At 39.1% G+C, this 23652-nt stretch overlaps 1 protein-coding gene across 1 annotated transcript; it reads right to left on the bottom strand.

Annotated features, from left to right (window-relative positions):
* Positions 1-1097: 1097 nt before the first annotated feature.
* On the bottom strand, positions 1098-23387 carry scap (SREBF chaperone). The gene is made up of 23 exons (XM_039650653.2): positions 23223-23387; positions 19519-19719; positions 17129-17249; positions 15796-15953; positions 15490-15698; positions 15289-15394; positions 14988-15160; positions 13201-13327; positions 12509-12621; positions 12191-12285; positions 11992-12090; positions 11614-11826; positions 10412-10776; positions 10159-10305; positions 7902-8103; positions 7709-7824; positions 6238-6742; positions 6058-6143; positions 5902-5984; positions 5456-5622; positions 5124-5204; positions 4700-4906; positions 1098-4578 (listed from the first exon to the last, which is right to left on the bottom strand). The coding sequence occupies exons 2-23, from the start codon at positions 19638-19640 to the stop codon at positions 4333-4335; spliced, it is 3741 nt and encodes a 1246-aa protein (XP_039506587.1). The 5' UTR covers positions 19641-19719; positions 23223-23387; the 3' UTR covers positions 1098-4332.
* Between the last annotated feature and the right edge of the window lie 265 nt (positions 23388-23652).

Genomic DNA, 23652 nt, shown 5'->3' with positions numbered 1-23652 from the left:
GACGTCCTTTTAGCAAGGCACTTACAAGCATTACATTTACATATTTTCTCTGTCCGCTGCAATGTTACTGTTACAATAAACGCATGATGAATGTTGCTTATCTGGAGGGTGGAAACTGGAAAGTTCATTTAAGGCACAATGTTTCTTACCTGGTTCCCACGTCAGCGGTGTTTGGGAGAAATGTGAATGTTCCTCAGTAGATCTCGCAGCGATGTTATTACTTCAGTGGTGAATTCAAATGTGTTCATACTGGATTTCGCTTCTGATCCGCTCGCTCTGTATTGGTCCAAACATAAAAACCGGTCCGTCAGCCATACAAAAACGAGTAGTTTAACTTAAGTTTCGTTCAGCTCACATCATAATTGCAAATTTGATGTTGGGTAATGTTGTGGTCACGCCAGCTTCTCTTAAATAGAGTGCCGAAGTTACAGCCTCACTCTGTGCCAAAACGCGGGAGTGAGTTAGCATTTTAGCACTTCCGGTTCCCTCGCCCTAAAGTCTTAATGGGTTTTTGCTAAATCGCCCGCAATAAGGTCTGTGATTAACAAAGCCTCTAAATATTTTCATTATATTTTTTTCATATTGTTTTTTAAAAAAACTTTATATAGGCTTCAAAATTTATAAATTTTGGATTAACTTGTATAAAGATTATCTTGATAAACAAAACGTGTAAGGGTCACAACTCTTTGTTGAACACAGATCTTTTTTTTTTTTTAAAGATTTTCTAAAAGTCTATGAGGAAAATGCATTGCTTTTCGATCGAGGGAACACAAAAATACGCATTAAAAATGCGTACCGAAAACCGAACCGCCGAACAAATACGTGTATTGCACCCCTACGATGGTGTTCACTTCCGGGTTCAGTAGCAGTTTTTGCTTAATCTCAAATTGTAAAAACCAAACCACCAAGCCAAATCATCTTACACCTATGAGAGCTAAATTGTCGCTTAAACCAAGAGCATTACTATAAATTAAATAATTATAATTCTATGTGGTAATTACAGCAAGCTACAAATGCTTTTAATAAGAGATATTGTTGCATTTTACCCATTTATAATACCAGAAGTTAAGCAAATGACAACAAAGAGAAAGGAAAAGTACAATGTATGAAAGCCTTTTTATTTGCAAATTAGTACAAAGTTTGTTTTTCCTGTGTTAAAAATAGAACAGAGCATTAGTTACATCCTCTACTGTCTGGTTACACTGTGTAGTGTATTCAGGAAAGACAGAAGAGGGCAGAGCAGGCCCAAAAAAGACAGAGCAATATTTACACACAGTCTCTCTCTGCCCCCTCCCCATCTAAAGAAACAGTGCAACATTCAGGCATTTCACATCATTTTAAAAATTCTCCACCCCATTTCTACTTCAGCAGCAGTAAGATACAGCAAGTCCAAGATCCAGTACTTCACTTGAATACCGCACATATTGAATCATGTCTAGGAATGTGCTCCTCTAAAAAGGGAGAAAGGGCGTTAAAATGAACACAATGGAGCTTGGTGCTATTTCACTCTTCACAATATAGACAACTAAAATGGCGGCCATTGTATTTAGCAGCCACCCTGCCATTAAGAAAATGCTTTTCAGTATGGTCATTGTCTTCTCTCATCACTCTGTTCTCATGTGGTTAATGCTTAATCTCATTATCTGATACCTAAAAACAAGAAGGTAAAAAAAGATAAGTTCTAACCACTCTTATAAATAGATAAGAGCTGCTAGCCATACAATTGTTCTTTAGTGATAACTGGCCACATAGCATTTCCTCATGGTAAAATGATTGCTTTTTGCTATGTCTCTCATGTTTTAACAAGATTTGAGCATCCATGCTTTACACATAACAGCTGCACAATCTGTAAGACCAGTGGGTCTTATGAAAGTTCAGTCATATCAATGCCACAAATCCATTGAAAAATGCACAAACATTAAAGAAAAACCCTCAACAAAACAAACAGGAAAAAAGCAAAATTGTTTTGACCAATGCTACTTCGTGGTTTGAAGAGTGTAGTTTCACATCAAATTTATTAACTAATATTTATATGTGTAAAACATGGCTAATAATTGACTAGCATGCATTTCTGTTGACTTGCATGGAAATTCCCCACATAATCAGATGGAAATCATTTTCCTGGTTGCCCTGAGCGACCAAAAATCTGGTTTCATTGGTTTAAGGGACTGTAGTTGTCAAAAGAATAATCAATGCTTTTGCCTTGATTTAATTGAAGAAAATCTAGGGGGAAAGTTTATAAATATTTTTTATTCATCTTTAAAACTTCAATTTGAATCATGATGCTTTAAAGTGCAGTAAAAACCACTTAACACTCATTTGCATGGAAAATGGGGACACCTTTGGTATAATTTCTCACCAAATCATAAGCCAAAATGCAGAATGCAACAACAAAAAAGTCAGCGGAATGCACATGCAGAAAAACTTAAATTACGCATAGAAAATGAATCTCTGCTACCGTCTAATAAAACTAAAGAAGTCTCTCAGTGCATTTTAATAATACAATTTCAATTCCCAGGACACCAAATGTATGCATTTGTCTTGTCCCAGTACTACTAACACATCCAAAATATATTGATATGTCTGTATTAAAAATAGGCCAAACCAATGCACACATTTTGTGTGGGATCTGCAGGGCAGGACTGGATACACTAATGTGTCGTCACACACAACGTACAGTAACAACTACTGGTCAACATAATCTCAGTGAAACCTGTAAACTGCTCTAAAAACACAAACACTTTTCAAAACAGGAAAAATAAAAAAAATATACACATCTAATGTTAAAAAGCAGCCATATCCATCACTTTGCCAGCACAGAAGGGAACCAAACATTAAATGTGTGACTTTGGGTGATTCGTACTGACGGCTTAGTTAAAACACACCTGGAGTACAGGTAGTAATGAACCGTTTTAAATATTCGTCCAGGAAACAGATATGTGCATTTCTCTCATGTTTAATAAGGCAGGGCTGGAATGAGAACATCTCTTTTCTCTGGCTTGCTGCCCTAGGAAGGGAACATAGACTACAACAAAACCAAAACGTCTGTCAGTAATAATCAATATACTTTAATCATATTATCATAGTATAAGTTAGTCGAAGCTTTTCTCGTATATTAAAATTTATGACCACGTCTCCACTTTAACTCATCTCGAAGCCAAGTTTTATACAAATTGTTAGAAATTTCACTAATAAATAATTGATTTCAATATTAAAAAGAGATCCCAAACCCAGAGATTAATTTCAGACGTACACAGCATTCATCTTGAAAACACAACCACTCACAGAAACATAGCATCCGGTTCAATGTTTCACCCCAAAATCAAAAGAAAATAAATTATACGTTGCAAAAAGAAAGTCTATTCATAAAGATTATTTGCAGTGAGATTTTGAGACAAATAAGCAAACTTCCCCTCCTAAATTCTCTTTAATTTAATGTGAAGGGGGGGGGGGGGGGGGGGAACGGACACAATTTTTGTAAAACTTTGCATAAATTAAATTCAGTATGAACAAATACTATTATAATGTAAATATACTTACAGCTGTACTGAAAATAAAGTACATTTTCTTTACAAATTACAATAGGGGGTGACAATATTTTAGGCAGGTTTATTAAATTACGAAATGGTCCTAAAATAAAACCAAAATAGTTATTTTTGTCTTCGTGCAAGGTTATGAAACTTCTATGCTTTTACTAAGATCTTCAAGTTTTGCTCTTTCTTTTGATTATGGGGTGAAATACAACCTGAAGATTTCTTAACAGCTTTCATTAGATTCAAACACTCAAACACAGTTGTACACAAAGACACTCCTTTCAGCAGGAAAGATCTAAAACTTTTTCTACCCCGACGACCAGCTTTCGCTCCTCCTCTCGCCCTGCAAACATATTATTGTGAACTCTCTTACATCCAACTGGCACACAGCTGAGAGTTCTAGGGCTGGGCAGACTGGCATTTTCACCATGAGCTTGTTACCACACACACACACACACCTTAAGGCAGGCCAAGTGAGCCACCTTTCGCTGTAAGCAGCTTTCGCACTACCCTCTTGTAATTCTGTCTGAATTCATACACAGAATCTTTTGTGAAAATGCTCTGATGGAGCACCAGAGGCCTGCTGCACACTGTAGGATCAGGTTTTAAATGATATCCTGTTCAGATGTGGTAAAAAGTGCCCACTCCCGTCCTACTAAGTGTAGGGCGGTACACAAGAAACGCCATTCTTTCTGCAATGAACCTGCAGTGATACAGGTCGATAAAGGGCGAGTGCTTTTGTGCCGGCCAATCTGACATTTTTCTAAATCTGTGGGCTGGTGTTTGCGTGCGTGTGTGTTCAGTCCAGCTTCTCCAGAACAGAGGGCACGTAGACTAGGCTGAGCTCATTACCAAAGTCACAGACTATGGCGGCATTGTCCAGAACCAGAAGCTGCCTGACGCTCTGACCTTCGCTACTCTGTCCCAAGTACACCGTCTGCAGCAGGTCTCCGTAGTTCAGGTCCCAAAATGACACGCAACCTTGTCCTCCTGTCACCAGCAGGCTTTCAGAGATCACCCCCAGACTGGCCCCACACCCCACCTCCTGAAACAGAGAGAGAAGTGAGAAATGCATTACAGATGTTGCTATTTTTATCTTTGTAATAATCATAATATGCGGTTTTTGTTGACCTAATCATGCAGTCCTCACTCTCAAAATCACACACCTGTTGTATGGAGTACAGCTTTATGCCTGTGCTACGGTCCCAAATGCAAATGAGGTCATCCAGCCCACTGCTAATGATACAGGAAGTTGTGCAAACCAATGAGGTAACATCACCACGGTGACCGTACACGTGGCTCACTCGGCTGCCTGTTAGGACGTCCCACACGCAGATGGCTCCGTCTTGGCCCCCGCTGGCTAGAACCATGGTCTATAACACAGCACATTTTAGATGAACAAAAATATCTCTGTATGCAACATACGATTTGCACGTTTAATTATTTGTGCAATTTAAGTTTCTGTGCATTTGATTTGCAAGAATGTATCTATCTGTCTGTCTGTTCACTTAATTCACAGTATTTGAAATGAGATATATGAATGAATGGCAGTATTGGTGTATGTGTGTGAACTAGTGATGTGATTCTTACCTGGTCTATGTAGATGGCAGTTATACCACCTGAGTGGCCCTGCAGGGTGAAGAGGCAACAAGAATCCTCCAAACGATACACCTATAATAGAAAAATATGAAATAAACACCAAACTAACGCATGAGTTAACTGTAGGCCTGCACAAAAATCATGGAGAACCGGGATGCCTGGAGGCAACGATGGAAGGCTCGTCTGAGGATGACTTAGAGTATCTAATAAAGTTTTCAGTAACCAGAGCATTGTGTTCTCTGCTATATTTAACATGTTTTACCATTTTTAAAACCATTCCACAAACTGTTCCTTATGTAATGTGTGTGTTATGCGTCCCTTACTCTGACTGTATGGTCCTGGCTGCCGGTGACGACCCTGCCGGCGGCTGCTTTGAGCACAGTGATGGGTTTTTGGTGGGCACACTGCACTGAGCGGGTCAGCTGACAGCTGATCACATCCTCACTGCTGTAACAGGAAGAGGGGGGCAGACTGCCTCGGCCTGGGGGTCCTGACACACAAAAACAGGTAAATTGCCTCTTCACGTTAGACATTCCCTTTCCCCTTTGAGTAACTGAGTTTGTCTTCCTATTTTTAGGGTTTGAAGCTTTTTAAAAACAACAACATACAAATCAAAAAAAGAAAAACAAAAAAAGTTTACCTGTAAAAAATTAGTACAAATAGAAAAATGTATCTCCACTATATAAGAAAGTACACTAAATTCTCTCTCGTTTCCATGTTTTACAAGACAGTGTTTTTATAAGCTTTTTTGAATATTTTGACAACTCACCGCGATATTGAAGCAACCCGATAGGCTTGTTGATCTCCACAGTGAAGAAATCCAGTGAGCCATTTAAACGGGCCGCCACAATTCTGCAATCGAAAATATCCCGGTTAAGTCGAATGGTTGTGTCTGTGTGTGAGCTTCAGGTGGTTGTGAACGCACCTGTTGTTAAGAAAAGCCAAGGCAGTGATTCCAGATAATCCATCTTCATTGCAGCATCGTAATGATCCTTCTACCGCATCCCACAGCTGACAGGAAAAAAAGAAAACAGGAAATGAGGAGGACAGGTCAATGACATTGACGGTTCAAGATGTTCTCCATTATAAAAGCCCTTTCTCCCACCTCCAGTTTGCCGCTGCTGCGGCCCGTGGCAATGAGGTTGCCCCTTAGCTCCATGGCCCACACTGAGCTGTCCCAGTCGCCACTGCTCTGCGAGGGGAGCTCTGGTGGTAAGACAGGCTGGTCCCCAAGGCTACGTCGCCTTTGCTGTGAAGCTGGAGGAGAAGGGGGGAAGGCCAGTGTTGGCGAGGGCTCATGCTCCTGGTACGCTTTCTCCACAAGTCCCCCAAAGTCAAAGCCAGAGTTGTTGACCACAGCATGAGATGGGGGCAAAGTCCCAAAGTTAGTGTCGATGAGTGGGGTGAGGTCTGGCTGGTCCCCAAACAGTGCAGGGTGTGCAGGAGTGGTCCTCCTCCTTATTGGAAAAATATCTACATCTGGCCCTCCCATAGCTCCTCCTGGTTCCCGAAAGTCTGCTCCCAGGAAGCCCTCGGCCTCACAAGCACCCATGTGATCCCAGCCGTCACGATGCTCCCAAAAACCACTGCTGCTGCTGCTCCTGCGCAGACTTACAGTAGACACACACACATAACATATACATTTTGTTTTACATGTAATATAAACAATACATAATATTATACACATAAGCAAAGGTCTGTCAGTGAGTTTATTTTGAAGAAATTGATTCATGAAGAAAACGTATGTATAATGCTTTTTAATTAATTTTATTTCAAATAATGCTGTTATTTTGAACTTTGCATTTATCAAAAGAAATAATGGTAACACTTTACAATAAGGTTAACTACATTAACTAACATGTACAATATGTGAACAATATTTCTTCAGCATTTATTTAATATTAATTCCAACATTTACTAATGCGTTATCAAAATCAAAGTTTGTATTAGTTAACATTAGTTAATGGACTGTGAACTAACAATGAACAGCTGTATTTGTATTAACTAACATTAACAAAGATTAATAAACACTGTAACTAATGCATTACAATGAGGTTCATTAGTTAACATTAGTAAATGCATTAACTAACATGAACTAACAATGTGCAATGCATTAGTTACAGTGTTTATTAATCTTTGTTAATGTTAGTTAATACAAATACAGCTGTTCATTGTTAGTTCACAGTCCATTAACTAATGTTAACTAATACAAACTTTGATTTTGATAACGCATTAGTAAATGTTGGAATTAATATTAAATAAATGCTGAAGAAATATTGTTCACATATTGTACATGTTAGTTAATGCATTTACTAATGTTAACTAATGAACCTCATTGTAAAGTGTTACCGAAATAATGTATCGCTATTACCAAAAAAATATTAAACAGCACTATTTTCTACATTGACAATATTAAAAAATGATTCCTGAGCACCAAATCAGCACAATTGAATGATTTCTGAAGGATCATGTGACATTGAAGACTGTAGTAATGATGCTTTGCACTACAGGAATAAAGGACATTTTTAAATAGACTATGGGATCTGTATTAGGGAAAAGTTTATGCATTTCCTTACCCATTGTTGGGTATAACAGTAAGACAGTCTCCTGTCTGTGCGTCCCACACACGGATCTGTCCCGCCAGGCAACAGCTGGCCAGCAGCATGCCATCACTAGCCAGACACTCAATGTCCTGAGGAGAAGGTACTTTTATACATCTCAGAGTTCCTTCACAGAAGAAACGTCATTGCATGTTGACGTGACTCTCACCATGCTGTGGCCTCTCAGCAGCAGAGGGGAAATTTCACTGATGGGTGGAGAGTAACCGTACTCGTCGCAGGGCAGGTCTCCACGGCGACGGCGACCATGGGGCACACCGTTCTGCCCGTAGTTACGAGGGCAAAGGACACGATACAAACAGAAGAGTAAGAGTACTAACACCACACCGGCGAAAAGTCCAAGAGCTGCCACCCTACACAAACACACATTATAATAAATGATGTTAACACAGCATAATAAAAATGATAGTACAAAACGACCTATCGTTCCAAATAATGGAAGATGGAGGAGTGTTTGAGAAACCTGCCATTTTTTTTTTTTTTTTTACCATACTCCCCCAGAAATTACACACTTCTTCAATGAATGAATGGGTCACTGTAATACAAGTCTCTCTTGAAATTCCAGTTCACCCTCCTCCACAAAGGAAATCAAAGGTGAGCATTACATGCAGAAAGTTGGACTACATCTAAGCATATGCTCACATTCTTGATCAGTCCTCAAAGGGTAAATGCAGCACAGAAAACAAAGGGAACCCAGCAGGAGGCCAAGAGAAGCATTAGTGGGAGGGCCACATTATAGAGCAAACTGACCTACATCCATCTGATGTGTATCTAACAAACCATAACAGCCACATAGATAAGAGCGAGGCCTTTGAACAACGACCTTGAACACCACGCTCAGAGTGTGTTTGTTTGTGAATGAGAAAGACTATTGTTTATCTCTGCAGTTACATATTCGGACCTCCAGCGTGTGCTAGCATGAGATATGATTGAGAGCGCATAGTTAACCAGTTAACAGTTTTTTTTTCCCTGTGTATATATGAAGAATGTGTTTGTGTTTTTTCTGTGAACAAACGTCATGGCCAAAATATTCTTCTAATCACACAAAGGAGAGGGTTAGTACATGCTTTCCGAGAAAAAACATTGAGCAACTTACAGATTAACAATGAATGACTACTGTCTGATCTATATATATATATATACAGCTGAAACTCGAAAAATGAAAAGGTGAAGCTAATATATAATATAGACTCATTACATGGAAAGTGAGATATTTCAAGCCTTTGTTTGTTATAATTTTGATGATTATGGCTTACAGCTATGAAAACCTTTTCACAATATTCTAATTTTGAATTTGGGGTTTTCATAAGCACAACTTTTGAAATATTCACATTTTTCAAGTTTTACCTGTATAACAAGGTGAAAAAACAAACAAAACTTTTCTGGTGAACACCCAAAAAGTGTAGGAGTTTTTTAAAGTTCTTTGAAAGAGCCAAAAAGCTCTTTTTTGTTTGTTTCGTTGGTCCATAGAACGTTTGAAAAGTAACTGGCACTACTGGAAATTCAAACTGGATGGGTTCTACTGTATGGTCAGATTCGTTTTTTTGGCAGCAAACACTTAAGATGGGTTTGGTGCACACAGGGATAAAAAAGTATGCCACATGTAAATGAAATACTTTCTGACAGAGGTCTGGCATCATGGATTCGATCAAATACCAACAGATAAAAAAATCAAAATCAACAGCCTGTGCTGGAAATCTTATAATGGGCCATGTTTGGATCTTCCAACAAGATAGTGATCCAAAACAAACATCAAAACATAAATGGGTCACTGAACACAAAACCAAGCATCTAAAATGGCCATCCCAGTCCCCAGACCTGAACCCTATAGAAAATGAGTGGGCTGAACTGAAGAGAAGCAGCGGCAACATGGATCTGGGAATCTGAAGGATCTGGAGAGATTCGGTATGGAGGAATGGTCTCTAAAATCTTGTCAGGGGTTCTCCGAACTCATCAGACATTATATGAGAAGACTCAGAGCTGTTATCTTGGCAAAACGAGGTTGCAAAAAGTATTTAATAAAAGGGGGGAAATATTTGTTTCCAACATGTTTTGGAGAAAAACTAATTTTCATAATTTGAAACTGTATTTATGCAAAGACACATTTCAGTACATTCACATTGTTTCCACACACATTCAGGACAGTTTTTATCTGTCATCATACACAGTTAGGTCACCAACACAGTTAGTTTTTGGTTGTGATCCTGTGATTGCAACTTGACATGTCTACAACGTAAACTAGCTCTGAACAAGCTCTTTGCTGTTGCACTGAACAGATACTGTATACAGAATTCTGATAAGTTTTGTTCAGTAATGTTTTTGTTTAAATTCCTAAACTTGTGAACGAGCTACACTAATAAAAGCAGGTATTATGGTATATGGCCAAATAGCTGAAGTGAGTCACTGACTTGTAGAGCGTGAAGTCTGTCTGCAGATCGGAGGTCTTGATGCTGGGAGGAGGAGCATGGTGTGTATCCTGGGGGTGACGTGTGTCTATGGCTTCTTGTGGGCTGAGATGGAGCGTGACGGGGATGACTGGAAGAATGCTGATGTACCTGAGGGAATGAGAGAGGAAAATAAGCATGTTACACACAGATAAACTGAGATGATAAGAGAGGGCCTAAACTCTATTAATTATCATGAGGTGAGAAAGTAGCACACCTCTTTGCAAGAGTGATATTGTAGTAGTTAAAGAGTGAGGGCCAGTGACGGAAGGAAAGCCGCCTCCATAGCTCCTCATCCTCAGGGCCCCAAGTAATCTGGGGACTGAAGACGGGGGCAACTCCTGGGCGGGCTGCTCGGTGGCCCTGTGATTGGTTCTCTGGTAGAGGGGTGGGTTCAGGGGCAGGGAGCACGCTCAGTGTGCTGGTTGGGTCTCCACCAGGAAATACTGGAGCCACGCCCAGGTGAGGAGGAAGCCCCGCCTCCCCAAGAGTGCTCTGCTCTGACACCTGGGCAGCAAGGAAAGTCCTCAGACCAGCAGGGTCCGTGTAGACCAAAATCCCAATCCAGATAACAGTGCCAACCTATTAAATAAATACACAACACATTTAGATAACATAAAAAAGCTAAAATAATTTAATTTAATTACAATTCAAAAGTTAAAAGGTCTGCAAGATGTTTTGTTTTTGAAAGAAGCTTCTTATGCTCAACAAGAATGATAAAATATACAGTAAAACAGTAATTTTGTGTAACATTTAGGGCTGCACCCAACTCAAGATCTTTCTAGTCGACTATTATAAGACATTAGTCGATTTATCGCATGTTTATATTCATTTAATAACTAAAAATATATACTGGGGGGAATTTATAATTAAACGGCAGCAATTATAGTCTTATAATTTTGTTGGCAGCAAAGATGAAGTTAACGATGCTGACTCTTTTTCTCCGTAGTATAGAATTTTGAGACAAATGCCTTTTTCATTGTTTTTGATTTGAATTGTATTGAAACAATAGTTTAAAAGCAGATGTTTCAAACTTTTATAGATATATTTCTCATGTCTAAGGCAAGTCGCATACGTGGAGTTTCGGTTAATTTTTGTGACGCATTTGAGTTCAGCAAGACTGCAGAAAATGCATTCTGTTTTTTAGTTTACACAAATAAAAATAGACCTTTTACAGGGTAAATTTTGAATTATGTATTACTCTGTATGACCAAAAATGTCAGAGTATTTTGAGTTGTTTCTGCTGTTATCAGGAAATAAATGCAAGTGATCGCGCTGGCGCCTCTGTCATGCAGTAAGTGCGCTAATACTTTATCTTCCACACTCTGCATAAACACTTGGGTATGTGCCTAATAATAGAGCGCATTTATCTAGCTACGCAGAATGTTACAATGCACCGTTAAAGTGAGTAATCTTTACCATGATAATCCGTTGTGCCAGGCGAGTACGGGCTAAGAAGTAAACCACCCTGAGCCTCTTGGGCAAGCGCAGGTTCCGGAATGCAGGAGCCTGCAGGGTGATCGTGTGGGGAGAGGGGCGGGGCGGAGGAGGTGTCTCTCGTGGACGTAAAGGGCCCGGTTTAGGAGGAGGCATACCCGCTTCGGCCGGGAGACGCCTGTTCAGGTCAGCCAACTATATGCGTGAAGACATGAGAAGACAGTTTGGAGAGCTGACACGATAAAATTGAACAAAAAGGTCAAGACACTCTGATGAAGCAATGAATGATTCATGTATTTCTCATGAAATTGTAAAAGCAACTTTCCAGAGTGTTTCCACCCATGTGTGGGTGGTTCTCACCTCCATGCGGCGAATGTCAATAGACAGCACAGTGGTGAAGAAAAACATCTGGAGGAAGAAATCGGACACCAGACCGACCACAGCGAACAGACAGAACTCCTACATCCATAAGAAAAAGAAGCAAAGGTTGCTTGCAATCGGCAAATGTACGAATACCACCAAAAACAAGTCATATACTTGTTATTAAGAAGAGCTTCACCTGAATTGCTGGTACAAATGTGAAGTATCCAATGAGAATGATGCACAGTTCAGTGGCCATATTCTTCATGATAGACCAGCTCTCATTGCTTAAACCTTAAGGGAGAACCAACATTTTTTAAAAACACAGACCTTTAATGGAGTAGATCACATTTAATTTGGTCTAATTTTAAAATGCCATACTTTCTATGAAATATTGAATGGGGAAAAAAACATAAGATGATAAATCACTACACTAAATGGGCTTTACTTATATCCAAACCACTAGGAGAGAAAAATTCGGTGTACATATTGTAACAGTGATGACATCATCTCTGACCTTGAGCAATTCGCAGCTTGACTTCAAGGTCAACAGGCGTTGAGACAACAGATTTGGTGAGGACAAGGACATTCTCCAAACCAATTACCACCACAAGGTAAGGGAAGATTTCCCTGAAAAAGAGCAGCAGATAAAACTAATAAACCTTTGAAAATCTATTAAAACTAACCAGAAAGTAAGAAAATTATTTAAATAATGTCTGATGTGAAAAAAATACACCAATGTATAAGAAATTGAATGTGTGCAACATCAGGAATAAATACACCAGCTCATTATTGACCAGATGATAGGAGTTGAACATAAATTTACTCTAACAAAATAATTGCTGTTAACTAAAGACTTCTAGGATCAACAAGGTCTAGATAGTGTCTACGGATGGACTGTAGCCTGGTGTACCAGGTGAACTAAGCCAAATTTGTTTGGAAGCCTTAAACTCACACCACTGTGACTGTATGTCCATATATGTAACCTTATTGGCTTGCGAAAAAAACCATGCCTGCCCACTCAAACACTTCCTGACAATGAAATCCCCCTTAATCACTGCCGTTATTATCAACAATTGGTTATACATCAACCTGCTCAAAGATCAAAAGTGAAAATTTAATTCCTGAGTGATTAAGTAAATAGTAGCCCAGTGATATGAATCATTTTAGTGGTTTATGAATGAGGGTGTGTTTTGGCTAAACTCCTACCCTCCATTCAGCGTGGGCGTCAGGCCAAACAAGGTGCAGAGTCCCACAGACATGAGCAGAGAGCTGAGAACCGTCACAACAGCAGCCAGCGCCAAGCCCCATTTGGACTTAACCATGTCGATCTTTCCTGTAAAGTGAGGAAGAAGGATCAAACGAGTGCAGTAAGAATTATTTTTAACCAAAAGCATTTTATGAGAATTAACTCATTGAGCTGTTGAACATCCATGTGAAATCCTGCTGGAATGTGGGTACGCAGACATGAATTCGTGACGCTCAACGTGCTGTTCTGGGGATAATCGCCAGGCCAGACTTAAACACCTTTCGGTCGAAAGCTCAGTAAGAAACCAAACAGCTATGCTAATCTGAAAGCTTTCTGCTGCCAACTCACCCCTGAGTCCTGGCAATAGGGCCAATTTCAATCTCTGTCATATTACTTCTGTAGGGTTACAAATTTATTAAAATGTTTCATTTAGATTCCAATACTATAGTATATAAACTGAGAAAGTTTATTAGTGTGAATTTTATAACTAAGATAAATTATGTGACAAACCTGCCTGTTCTTGTCTGTCCTGATCTCTCTATAGTAAGTTAAATTGATCAGATGAATGAGACTAGACCTAATTAGATTGGTCAGTCCTTCCAGAAAAACATGTTTTTTTGTGATTGTTGCGGGTAAAAATCCTTGATTATGCGCCTCGTTTTCTTTAAAAATGCATTGGAATAATTATGCAGGATATTTATGCAATGAAATTGCGGGAACTTGCAAAAACTGCGGTTTGATGAAAAAGAGAAAAAAAGTGTGTTTTTTTCACCTGTTCTCACTAGGCTACTACATTAATGTAAAGAGTCATTTCTTATTACTTCCTATGATAAGCAAGCATACTAAGCATCACAGCAGAATTTATAATGTTCAAACAATAATGTTCAATATGCCGCAAAAAAAAGCCAAATGTTTTCAGGGGCAAAAAAAAGAGACGAGTGTATATAGTACTGAAGTATTTTCCCAAATACTAAAAATATGAGGCCCAATAGATGCACATTTCTGGAATCTTCTACATCATCAATTGTCCTAAAATCACTGAGACACAATGATACTCTCTGTTCGAACCATAGACTGTAAAAAATATGGACAAAGCGTCTGTTACGTCACCCATAGACTTTCTGAAGAATGGGCTGTTTAAAGGGGGTATGGGCGGCGCCATACAGGAAATCTTGGGAAATACAAATTACAAATGTTCAGAAAGGATACAGAAGTGGTATGATGTGTTGTGTCAGATCATGGCCGAGACGTCAAGTTCCACTTGTCAGCTGTCAATCAAAGTTAACCGCCCTTATTTGTCATACATTTTATATCTAAATATGATCTAAACTAACGAGTAAGAAAAAAGAAAAATCACCCCCCTCACAGTTGTCAGGCACGAGGAACATATTGAAGATTAAAATAAAAGTCCATGGGAGCAAACTGTAAAAACATGAATTTATGCAGTCAAGACATTTTAACATGGGGTATATGGACATTTGCTCCCTTTTGGGACCGGCCTCTAGCGGATTTTCGATGTATTGCAGTTTTTTGCACTTCCGGGTAGGCTTCATTTTTCAGATTAGAATGTTGCTGCTTGGTTCTAACTCAGCACGTACAATTGTAACAAATTACGTTCAACCATGTAGACACCAAACTTTTGACAGGTAGTGTATGTTCCAGAATAAAGTAAAGCAAATAAATCTCTTTCTCCAATTAAACGAAAAAAAAAAAACAATGACAGAAGATAGGTAGAGATGACGCTTACGGGTGGAGAAGTAGATATAAGCAAAGAGGATGATATAGGTGGTGACAAGAGGGATGAGCTCAGCGATGCCAATCTCCTCTTTGAAATGAACGTGCACCATGTGGTCTTCACGCAGAGTCGAGTTCGCTGAAGGATGAAGCTGTTTCAGACGGGCTCGGAGACTAGCTACAAACCTGTTCAGAAACACACACAACCAAAAGGAAACAATGCGTTAAGAAATGATGCAAACATTATTAGAATCTAAACTGCAATGCTTGTTTTAGCAAATAAAAAAATAATTTGAAATACTACAAAGGCTGACCTTGCATCATAGGAGCTTAGTGCAATTGTGATGGTGTATGTCACCACTCTCTTCCTGCCGTACAGGCTTACACCCGTCTGCTTCCCCGGGACACCAAAGAGTAAGTCTGAAAATCACACAGTAAAAACGTGGTGAGCGCACAGACCCTAAATAAACTTTGAATTCAGGCCAGAATTAATTTGTATTTAAGCAGCTTCCTGCCTCTCAGAGTGGCTGAAGTATGAAGGCCTTTGGGTTCATGTTGGTGGACTGTCTTCAGGAGGTCTGGATCTGCATCAAACAGGTCACGCCGATTCTGCCAATAGTTGCCAGGGGATACCAGCAGGCAGCCGTGCTCTGGCAGGACCGCCTGCATGCGCCGCAACCCTGGCAACAGGTCCGTCACCTGCAAGCACAGCGCCTCCAAACTTCTAAAAAGAGAGAAGTGAGGAAGACAGGCAAGAGGTTGAGAAATGTGTGGTCAAAATTGGTCAAGATGTCAAAAAAGTCAGGCTGGAAAGCTTTGACCTGTCCGTGTAAACATGGTTTCTGATCTCCTCCAGAAGACTGAAAACACGCCCAAGGGGAGAGCGGAACACGTCCACAGGAACCAGACTGTTGTCCCATGGTGAGACCGCTGCCTTGACCAACACCTGCTGTATGTAAGCCACCGGAGGACCCCGATACTGCAAGAAAAATTTATCAATTTAATGTGTCCTTGCTGAATACAAATATTCATTTCTTTAAAAATAAATCTCAATGAACCCAAACTTTAACAGTAGTGTATATAAGTGTTGTCATAACACTGGAATTTCTAACTTCGGTATGATACTTTGAAATATATTGATATTCAATAACATACATTTTTATCATCTCATAATTTCTGGATAATTTGGGTAATTTAGCTGCAATAGTTTACACAGCACTAGGTGGTTTTATTTTGAGCTCTGAACTAAATCTACAAAAAAAAAAAACAGTCAGTAATAATATAAGAACAAATACACAATAAGAATTTTCTTTCTCAACCATTTACATTCCAAAACTGACTGTTTGTTTACATCTGAATACTCGCAAAGATGGACATTTTGACCTTTTAAGTGCAATAAGCTACAAAAAAGAACTAATTTAAGGACTGCTAAGCTGTTTGAGAGACGGCTTTATGTGCCCGCCACTTATATAAATCAGTGGTGCGTGTGCTTTTGGCGTGAGCGTAAACCTGTGAAAATTAGTAAAATTATGCGCAATACGCCCGCCAAAATTCAGGACCTAGCTTAACACCAACACTATTTAACCGGAGTGAATGAGACGAGTGAGTGACAGGAGGCAGATGTGTGTCAAACTGTCAATTAGGAGTCAGAGAGAGTGAGAACGAGCAGCTGGTATCGGTGTATCGATACTGCAGAAAAGGAGTATTGTAATCATTTATACACACACTATATATATATAGTGGTGCACGATATATATCGGCCGCCGATATAATATCGGCTGATATGGTCAATTTTTTACACATCGGTATCGTTCCGATGTCAAAATAGGGCCGATGTGAACAGGCCGATAATCAATCCTGTGTATTTGATGTGCGTGCAGATGTTAATATTAGTTTCTATGCGGATTTACTCCATGACAAAACCACCCAAGTCATTCTAGAATGATTCATTCTTTCCAAATAGAGCTATTCAAGTCATCTGGTGAAATAGTTTTTATATCGCAATATATTTTGATAGAGACATCGGTATCGGCCATAACAGCAATATTAATATCGGTTATCGACCACAATTTTCACATCAGTGCATCACTACATATATATACAGAAACAACACTAGTCTATATTGTTGTATATCAAACAAGCATTTCATTTTACCCAATCAGGGTGCTCCGACAGATCGCCCTGAGACTCATGGGATGGGACCAAGTAATCTCGTATTCCAGTGGTGAACTCGACAGGCCCTGTTCCTGGCAGAGGCAGCTTCAGCAGAGGGTAACTGTAAAAGAAAGCGTGATTACAGAATAACAAATCAAAAGTCAAGCTGCATTCCTCACAGATAAGGCATCTCCCCTGGCTTTCTCTTATGACACAGAGCCCTGTACCAAGGACTGTACCATAAATCATGTTTGAATGAAAAGGGCAATCATAAAGCATTTCTTACATTACAGACAGTCTTATAGCATTCACTCAGTCACACACAGGTGGAGCAGAAGAGGAACGTAGCAAAAATGCACCCGGAGTGAGCACAAATCAATGTAATTTGTCATTTGCCACATCCTCAGGCTAGCAAGCTGTCAGAAGGATAAGGTTACAAAAAGAAGATAACTATCGCTATACTTTCAAGGAAAAAGTGATTGCACAATACTGTCTGCAGGACAAACACTGAGGGACTGGTAAACCCTCCAGATGGACTATCTGAGCAGTCCCTACTTCTCATAAAAGAAAAATCTGTCACTCCCCTTAAATAGGTCTCGAAATGCCCTGAAAACCCCCCACCCAAAACAGCAGAGTTTTAAAGAGAGGAGAACAGGGTGATGGGAATAAGGTTTGAAACACATGAGTCATGTGAAACACATGAAACCGTTGACATCAAGAAAACAGAAGGTTGTTGTGCAACTGTAAATTACAATACCCGAGTGTTCTTTCCTAAACAGCCCTCAACCTTCTTCCACAGCTTTTCATTGAAGAACTGTTTTCTCAAATCAAACTAAATATTTCTTTCAGGTGGCTGCAGCCACCAGGGTAGATGGATTCATTATATTTGCATCCACATCAATGCACAATTAACATTCTGTTTATTATAAAAGCACACTGCGGTATGTCATCTGACGATTAAAATACTCAAGTTTTTAAAGTTGATCAGCTCGAAAAAATAGTTTCCGTATGTTAAGTGATTCCGATTAAATAATGTCTGTCATTATTGTTAACTTCTATATTCGCACAGAATTAGAATGATTATTCAAGTTGGCATGAAATGAAAATGCACTGCATTTCATTTAGACTTTAGTGCAGTTAAACCCAACGCCTGAACAATCACGTTCATTTTTGAGTGCAACACCCACATCCCAAAATCGCAAACAACCGATGGATAAAACCAAGTCAACTACATTTTTTCTGTTTGAATAATCTACACAAGCCTTGAATGTACATCACAAAAGGAAAAAAAATCTGTTGCTAAATCCATTTTATTACGACTTTACATTTAAAACGTTAAACTGTAGTTATAGACCCAAGTGTGAACGGGCCTTTACAATAAAACTAGTGTAAGAACTGTGCAAAGAGTTACATATAATTTTACAACAACTCCATATACAGCCAGTAAACGCAGCAACTGAGTGAAAACATACATTTTATGAAATTATCTTTTTTTTTTACAGTAATTTAAAGAATTACACCAACAGTTGAAGACATAAATATAAAATTTCTGCTCAGACATAAACAACTTAAAATTTATAATCATATTTAATTATAATCAATGCGAATAACAATTGTTACTATAAGGACAAATTCATAAAACCTCTTTAGATTTAAGAAATACAATCTTCACATTCTGCTTTTAAACCTTAAAAGCTTAAAAGATGTCCATTAGTAAGCGCACTGTGCATTACTCCACAAACTGAAGGACAAATCAATATAATTGTCATAATCCATAATCAGCAGTGCTTAAATAGTGTTTACTTCAGAATATTCCAGTCTTAAGGCTAAGGTATTCTGTGTAACTGCCCGATACCTTCGCTTCTCCAGCTCAGAAAGAACTTGGGCATCTGTAGTGACAAGCAGTTGCCATTTTCACAAAGCTTACTTCTGTTCCTCCAGACAGCTGGAGACACTGGAATGTTCTCTGAGAGAAACGTTCACACATTCACTCTTATTCACATGGATTTTGTCCTTTATCTAAAGCGTCAGAGATTTAATTCACATTTTGCTGACAGAGGGGAAAAGAGAAGGCATGAGAAGAAAACGTTTTCTCGTGCTCAGTGCTCCACTTTTGTGTTTGTGCTGCACACAGTTCTCTTGGCAAGATCTTGCTTTCGATTCAAACTGTGCGAAAACAACCGACCACAAGACAGCTTCATTCATTTGTGACCCAGTCTCACCTAAAAACATCCCACCCACCGATAAGCTTTTTTTCCTGACCCCCAGAAGAACTTGTTTCCCACGTCACTGCGTCCATGATTAGTTCACATCTCGATCACAACACTTCCCAAACCCCGGCCCTTACTTCCTGATCTTATCAAAAATCATGCAGGATTCATCAGACTCACCAGCAGGTCAGGATGCTGACAGAGGTGAAGAGAATGATGGGAACCGGGTAGGAGGCGCATAGCAGGCCGTGCCGGTAGAAGGCGGCCGAGATGTTCTGCCGAAGCCGCTCTCTCACCGTCATCCTGGCGGGAGGGGTCAGCTGATGGCCATCGAGTCTGCGTGTGCGGCCAGGGCGAGGGCACCGGCGGGCATCCAGGGATCTGGGCAAACACAGCATGTAACTAAATGTTAGTAAAGTGATTTCAGTAGGACAAAATGGATGAGATTTCATCTTGCTGTTAAAAACAAAAAGTTGATGCATATTAAAAGCATTATCTATCTTATATCGTTCTTATGCAGCCACAGAGATTTATGGGAAATTTGCAACAAGCCTCTCGCTTCATAAACTGGCTTTACGAGATGCGATTTAAAATAAAAGCTTTATACACAAAAATTCACATACACTGCTAACATTCCCGATAAAAACATAATTATGATTCTGATTTGGCACAAGGCCTAAAAATGATACATAAACCCAAGCAGTAGGACTTAAGGTTTGATTAATTTAACATTAGTTCATAAATTAGATTTTTTTTTTTTTTTTTTACAGAATGTATTAATCTGGGTTAATGTATAAATACAATATTGATCATTGCTACTTCATGTTTGTTCACAAAACATTAATGTAATGAACACAACCTAAAACTTAGCAAATGTTCACAACAAACATTTGGTGTCTATACTGTTTTTTGTTTCTGAAAGAAATACTTTTATTCAGAAAGTTGATCACTAATTAATCACAAGTGACAGTAAAGACATAAATAATGTTACAAATGTTTTCGAACAAATGCTGTTTTGAATGTTCTATTAATCAAAAAAAAAAATCTGAACATTTTTTTTTCACTATTTTCAACAAAAATATTATATAAAAGCACAGGGACAGCACTAAATCAGCATATTAGAATGATTTCTGAAGGATCATGTGGGATTGTCACTACCAATTCCAAACTTTTAAATGGATTTTTTTTTAAATGCTAAATGCTTGTCATTGTTCATTAAAGGTGCCAAATGGGATTTAAAATCAAATCATACAACATGTTCCATACCAGATGGGGGCAGTATACCTCCAGAAATACCTCCACGGCCACGCGCTCTCTCATGTCTTCAAACAATATGGGCGAGTGCTGTGTTGCTCTGTCTCCCTCGTGCATATTCATCAAATCAATTGACGCGATAGTAAAAGGTTGGAAGACCGCAGTTTCACGTGGAGCATTTGGAGATTTTCAGAGATTAGAGACTTAATGAACAACATCTCAATACTAAATTATAAGGGCCATCTCATAGACAAGCCGGTGCATTTCGACGATATGGGAAAATTAAAGCCCAGGCTATTATTTCTAGTTTTATGATATTCGATTTGTTCATATTACATTTTTATCATTAGTTTGAATTAATTTGACAGACAGCAATTCCCTGATGTGGACCAAGCTAGCGTCTTTCAGAGCTGCCAACTCTCACAACACTTTTCACACACTTTCACGCCACACATTTTTGTCATGCACAGAAAAGGACACTGAGACCGATGTCAGCTCTCAGATTCTGTTCATTTTATTACGCAATTCAAACAATAAATACAGTATTGGCGCTTTACACGACAGATCCCTAGCACACGTGAACCGATCATCTCTACTAGCTAATGGTAAAAGAACACGAACACTGTTGAAAGATACAGTATGCTACAACTTACCAAAATGTATTCCTCATGCATAATATCGACCAATCATTTTTTTTAACTCTTCCCTGAACTGAAATGTAGTAGTGGGCTGTATTTTCCACACGACTGACGTCAGGTTCAAGTACACACAAGCTGGCGCGAGCGCGACTTACTCGTGTACTGCAGTTTGGCTGGTGGTAACGTTGCCCGCCCGCATACCGCCTCCCATGGTCGAAACTGGTATTACGACACCTGCCGGGCCGGGGCTAGTAATTTAGCATGCTAATTCAGGTTAATATCTCGGCAGCACTATTACTTGTCAGTTTTTTAATGACATCATCAACCTTATTTCTTCTCAATCTTTTGATGCGTGTTGCTCATTTTTGGGATATTTTAACCTCAATTTTTACAGATGGCACCTTTAATGATACAATGTTAACTAATGGAATCTTATTGTAACACGTTACCAACCAAACTAACCTCCATAACAGCAAGCTAGAAGGTCATTTTTCTGTTCAAATGAACCCTTTGCCCACAGAGGTGGATTCTAGACTTTTAAACTCTGACACCAGAGGGTTCAGGGGTTATACTAGTGGTTGATGGCTTACAAAGAGCTCTTTTCTGTCAATGGTGCCCCTGTGACTACACCACAGAGCAGAAACATTCCTCCCAGGAATTAACCTCCAGAGTGCCCACCGTTCATGCATTTCTATATTACATTAAATATGATGCCACATACAACCTCACAGAGCTGCTACACATATACTACTCAAGAGTGTGAGGAACTTCCAAGACATGATGCAAGAGATTTCATAAAAAACAGACTGAGAAAGAGAACTTTACCAATGAACTTTTCTCTTTTTATAAGATCCAAGTGCCTCTTTTCTGTCAAACCCGTTGAGTTGAGAAAATTTCACCAAAAGGATTAGACTTCTTTTGAAACTGAAACATCTCCAATGGACACCTTAATGATGTTTTATAATGGAACCTAGGATTGAAGGATTCATATGGCTTAATGATGATAGAATTATTCTCATTTATCCAAGTTTAAAAAGTCTCTTTCCAATTCCAGAACATAGGGTCTCAATCTGACACAGAGTTTTTTTCTCTTCATAACACATCCTGAAGAAACATATAATTGTTTATTATTTATAACCAATACAACATGATGATATAAAGTGACTATTTCCAAAACATTGCATAGATATTTTAAGTCGAAATTAAACACAATAATATAAACAGTCAAACTGAAATAGCATCAAATCCATTTGCACTAACACAACAAAAAATGCGATTTTTGCAGGTTTGCCGTTTAACAAATTAACAGACATAACAAAGCAATACTGGTACCTGCTACTGAATGGTTTAACTTACATTACTTAGATGTAACTTCACAAAATAGGTAGTACGTTTATCGTATGTAGAGCACAAACTACGCACAACATTGTGACAATAAAATGTGCGGTGCTCAGGATGATGTAATTCCCACGTTTCGTCTGCCTTTATTGTCAGTCAATTAAACTGTAACGTTACATTAACTGATCTGAGATCAGTCTAACAGAGCTAAAGCTATCAGTCGCTGAACAACGTATAACTACAGTTTTGCATGAACTGCGTTAATGCCCTTTAACAGTATCACTCAGCTAGTATTTATTATATTTGTCTTTTGCGAGGAGATAAACCTGATACACGGTTCCATGATAGAACTTTAGCCGAACGGCTAACGCTTTAGCATTAGCAACAGTTCATGTATAAAGCACCTGGCTGCTAGTTAAATAGTATTGACTAGTTTGACGTACATATACTTTAAACAGAATAAATGAGCTTACACATTTTATCCCCTCAATGTGGCGGCAAGCTATAAACATCTAGGAAGCGCTTTGACATCATGTCACTGGACGGGCTAACAGTAATACTAGTGAACACTTCAACACTAAGGGCCTGCCATGCTTCTAATTTAGCAACATAAGCACACAAACAAACAAAAACAACGTTCAAATCATCGCTTACCCTAATGACAGGTTCTACCCTTCCTCTCCGAGGGCTTGTTTTAACGGTGAGTCGCTCCTGTTCAGTTCCTGCAGGCAGGTGTCTGTAAGTCTCTACTGTTCTGCTGCCTGCATCATGTCAGCTACACTACAGTAAGCCACTACTGCAACATGACCCCTCAACTTCAACCTCCAACAGAGCAAAACTAGAAACGCGTCAATCTATGACCTCTAGTGGCCACAACGGGAAATGTCAAACCTCTAAAACGTATTAGACGGAGGACTCTACTGGCCACAACATGGAACGAAGTGGCGTGTACAGCAAAGACAAAAAAAATCTTCTTAAATCGAATTATGTAAAAAGTGAAAAGTTAAGTAATTGTAGCATTGTATGACCTCGTTGTATCATAATGTAAGAAACCTTGTCAGTTGTCATTGTTTTCTGACGGGTG

The sequence above is a fragment of the Pimephales promelas genome, chromosome 12 (genome assembly GCF_988280905.1).
Source record: "Pimephales promelas chromosome 12, fPimPro1.hap1.1, whole genome shotgun sequence".
NCBI classification, from domain to species: Eukaryota; Metazoa; Chordata; class Actinopteri; order Cypriniformes; family Leuciscidae; genus Pimephales; species Pimephales promelas.
This window is presented reverse-complemented; position numbering and strand designations above follow the sequence as displayed.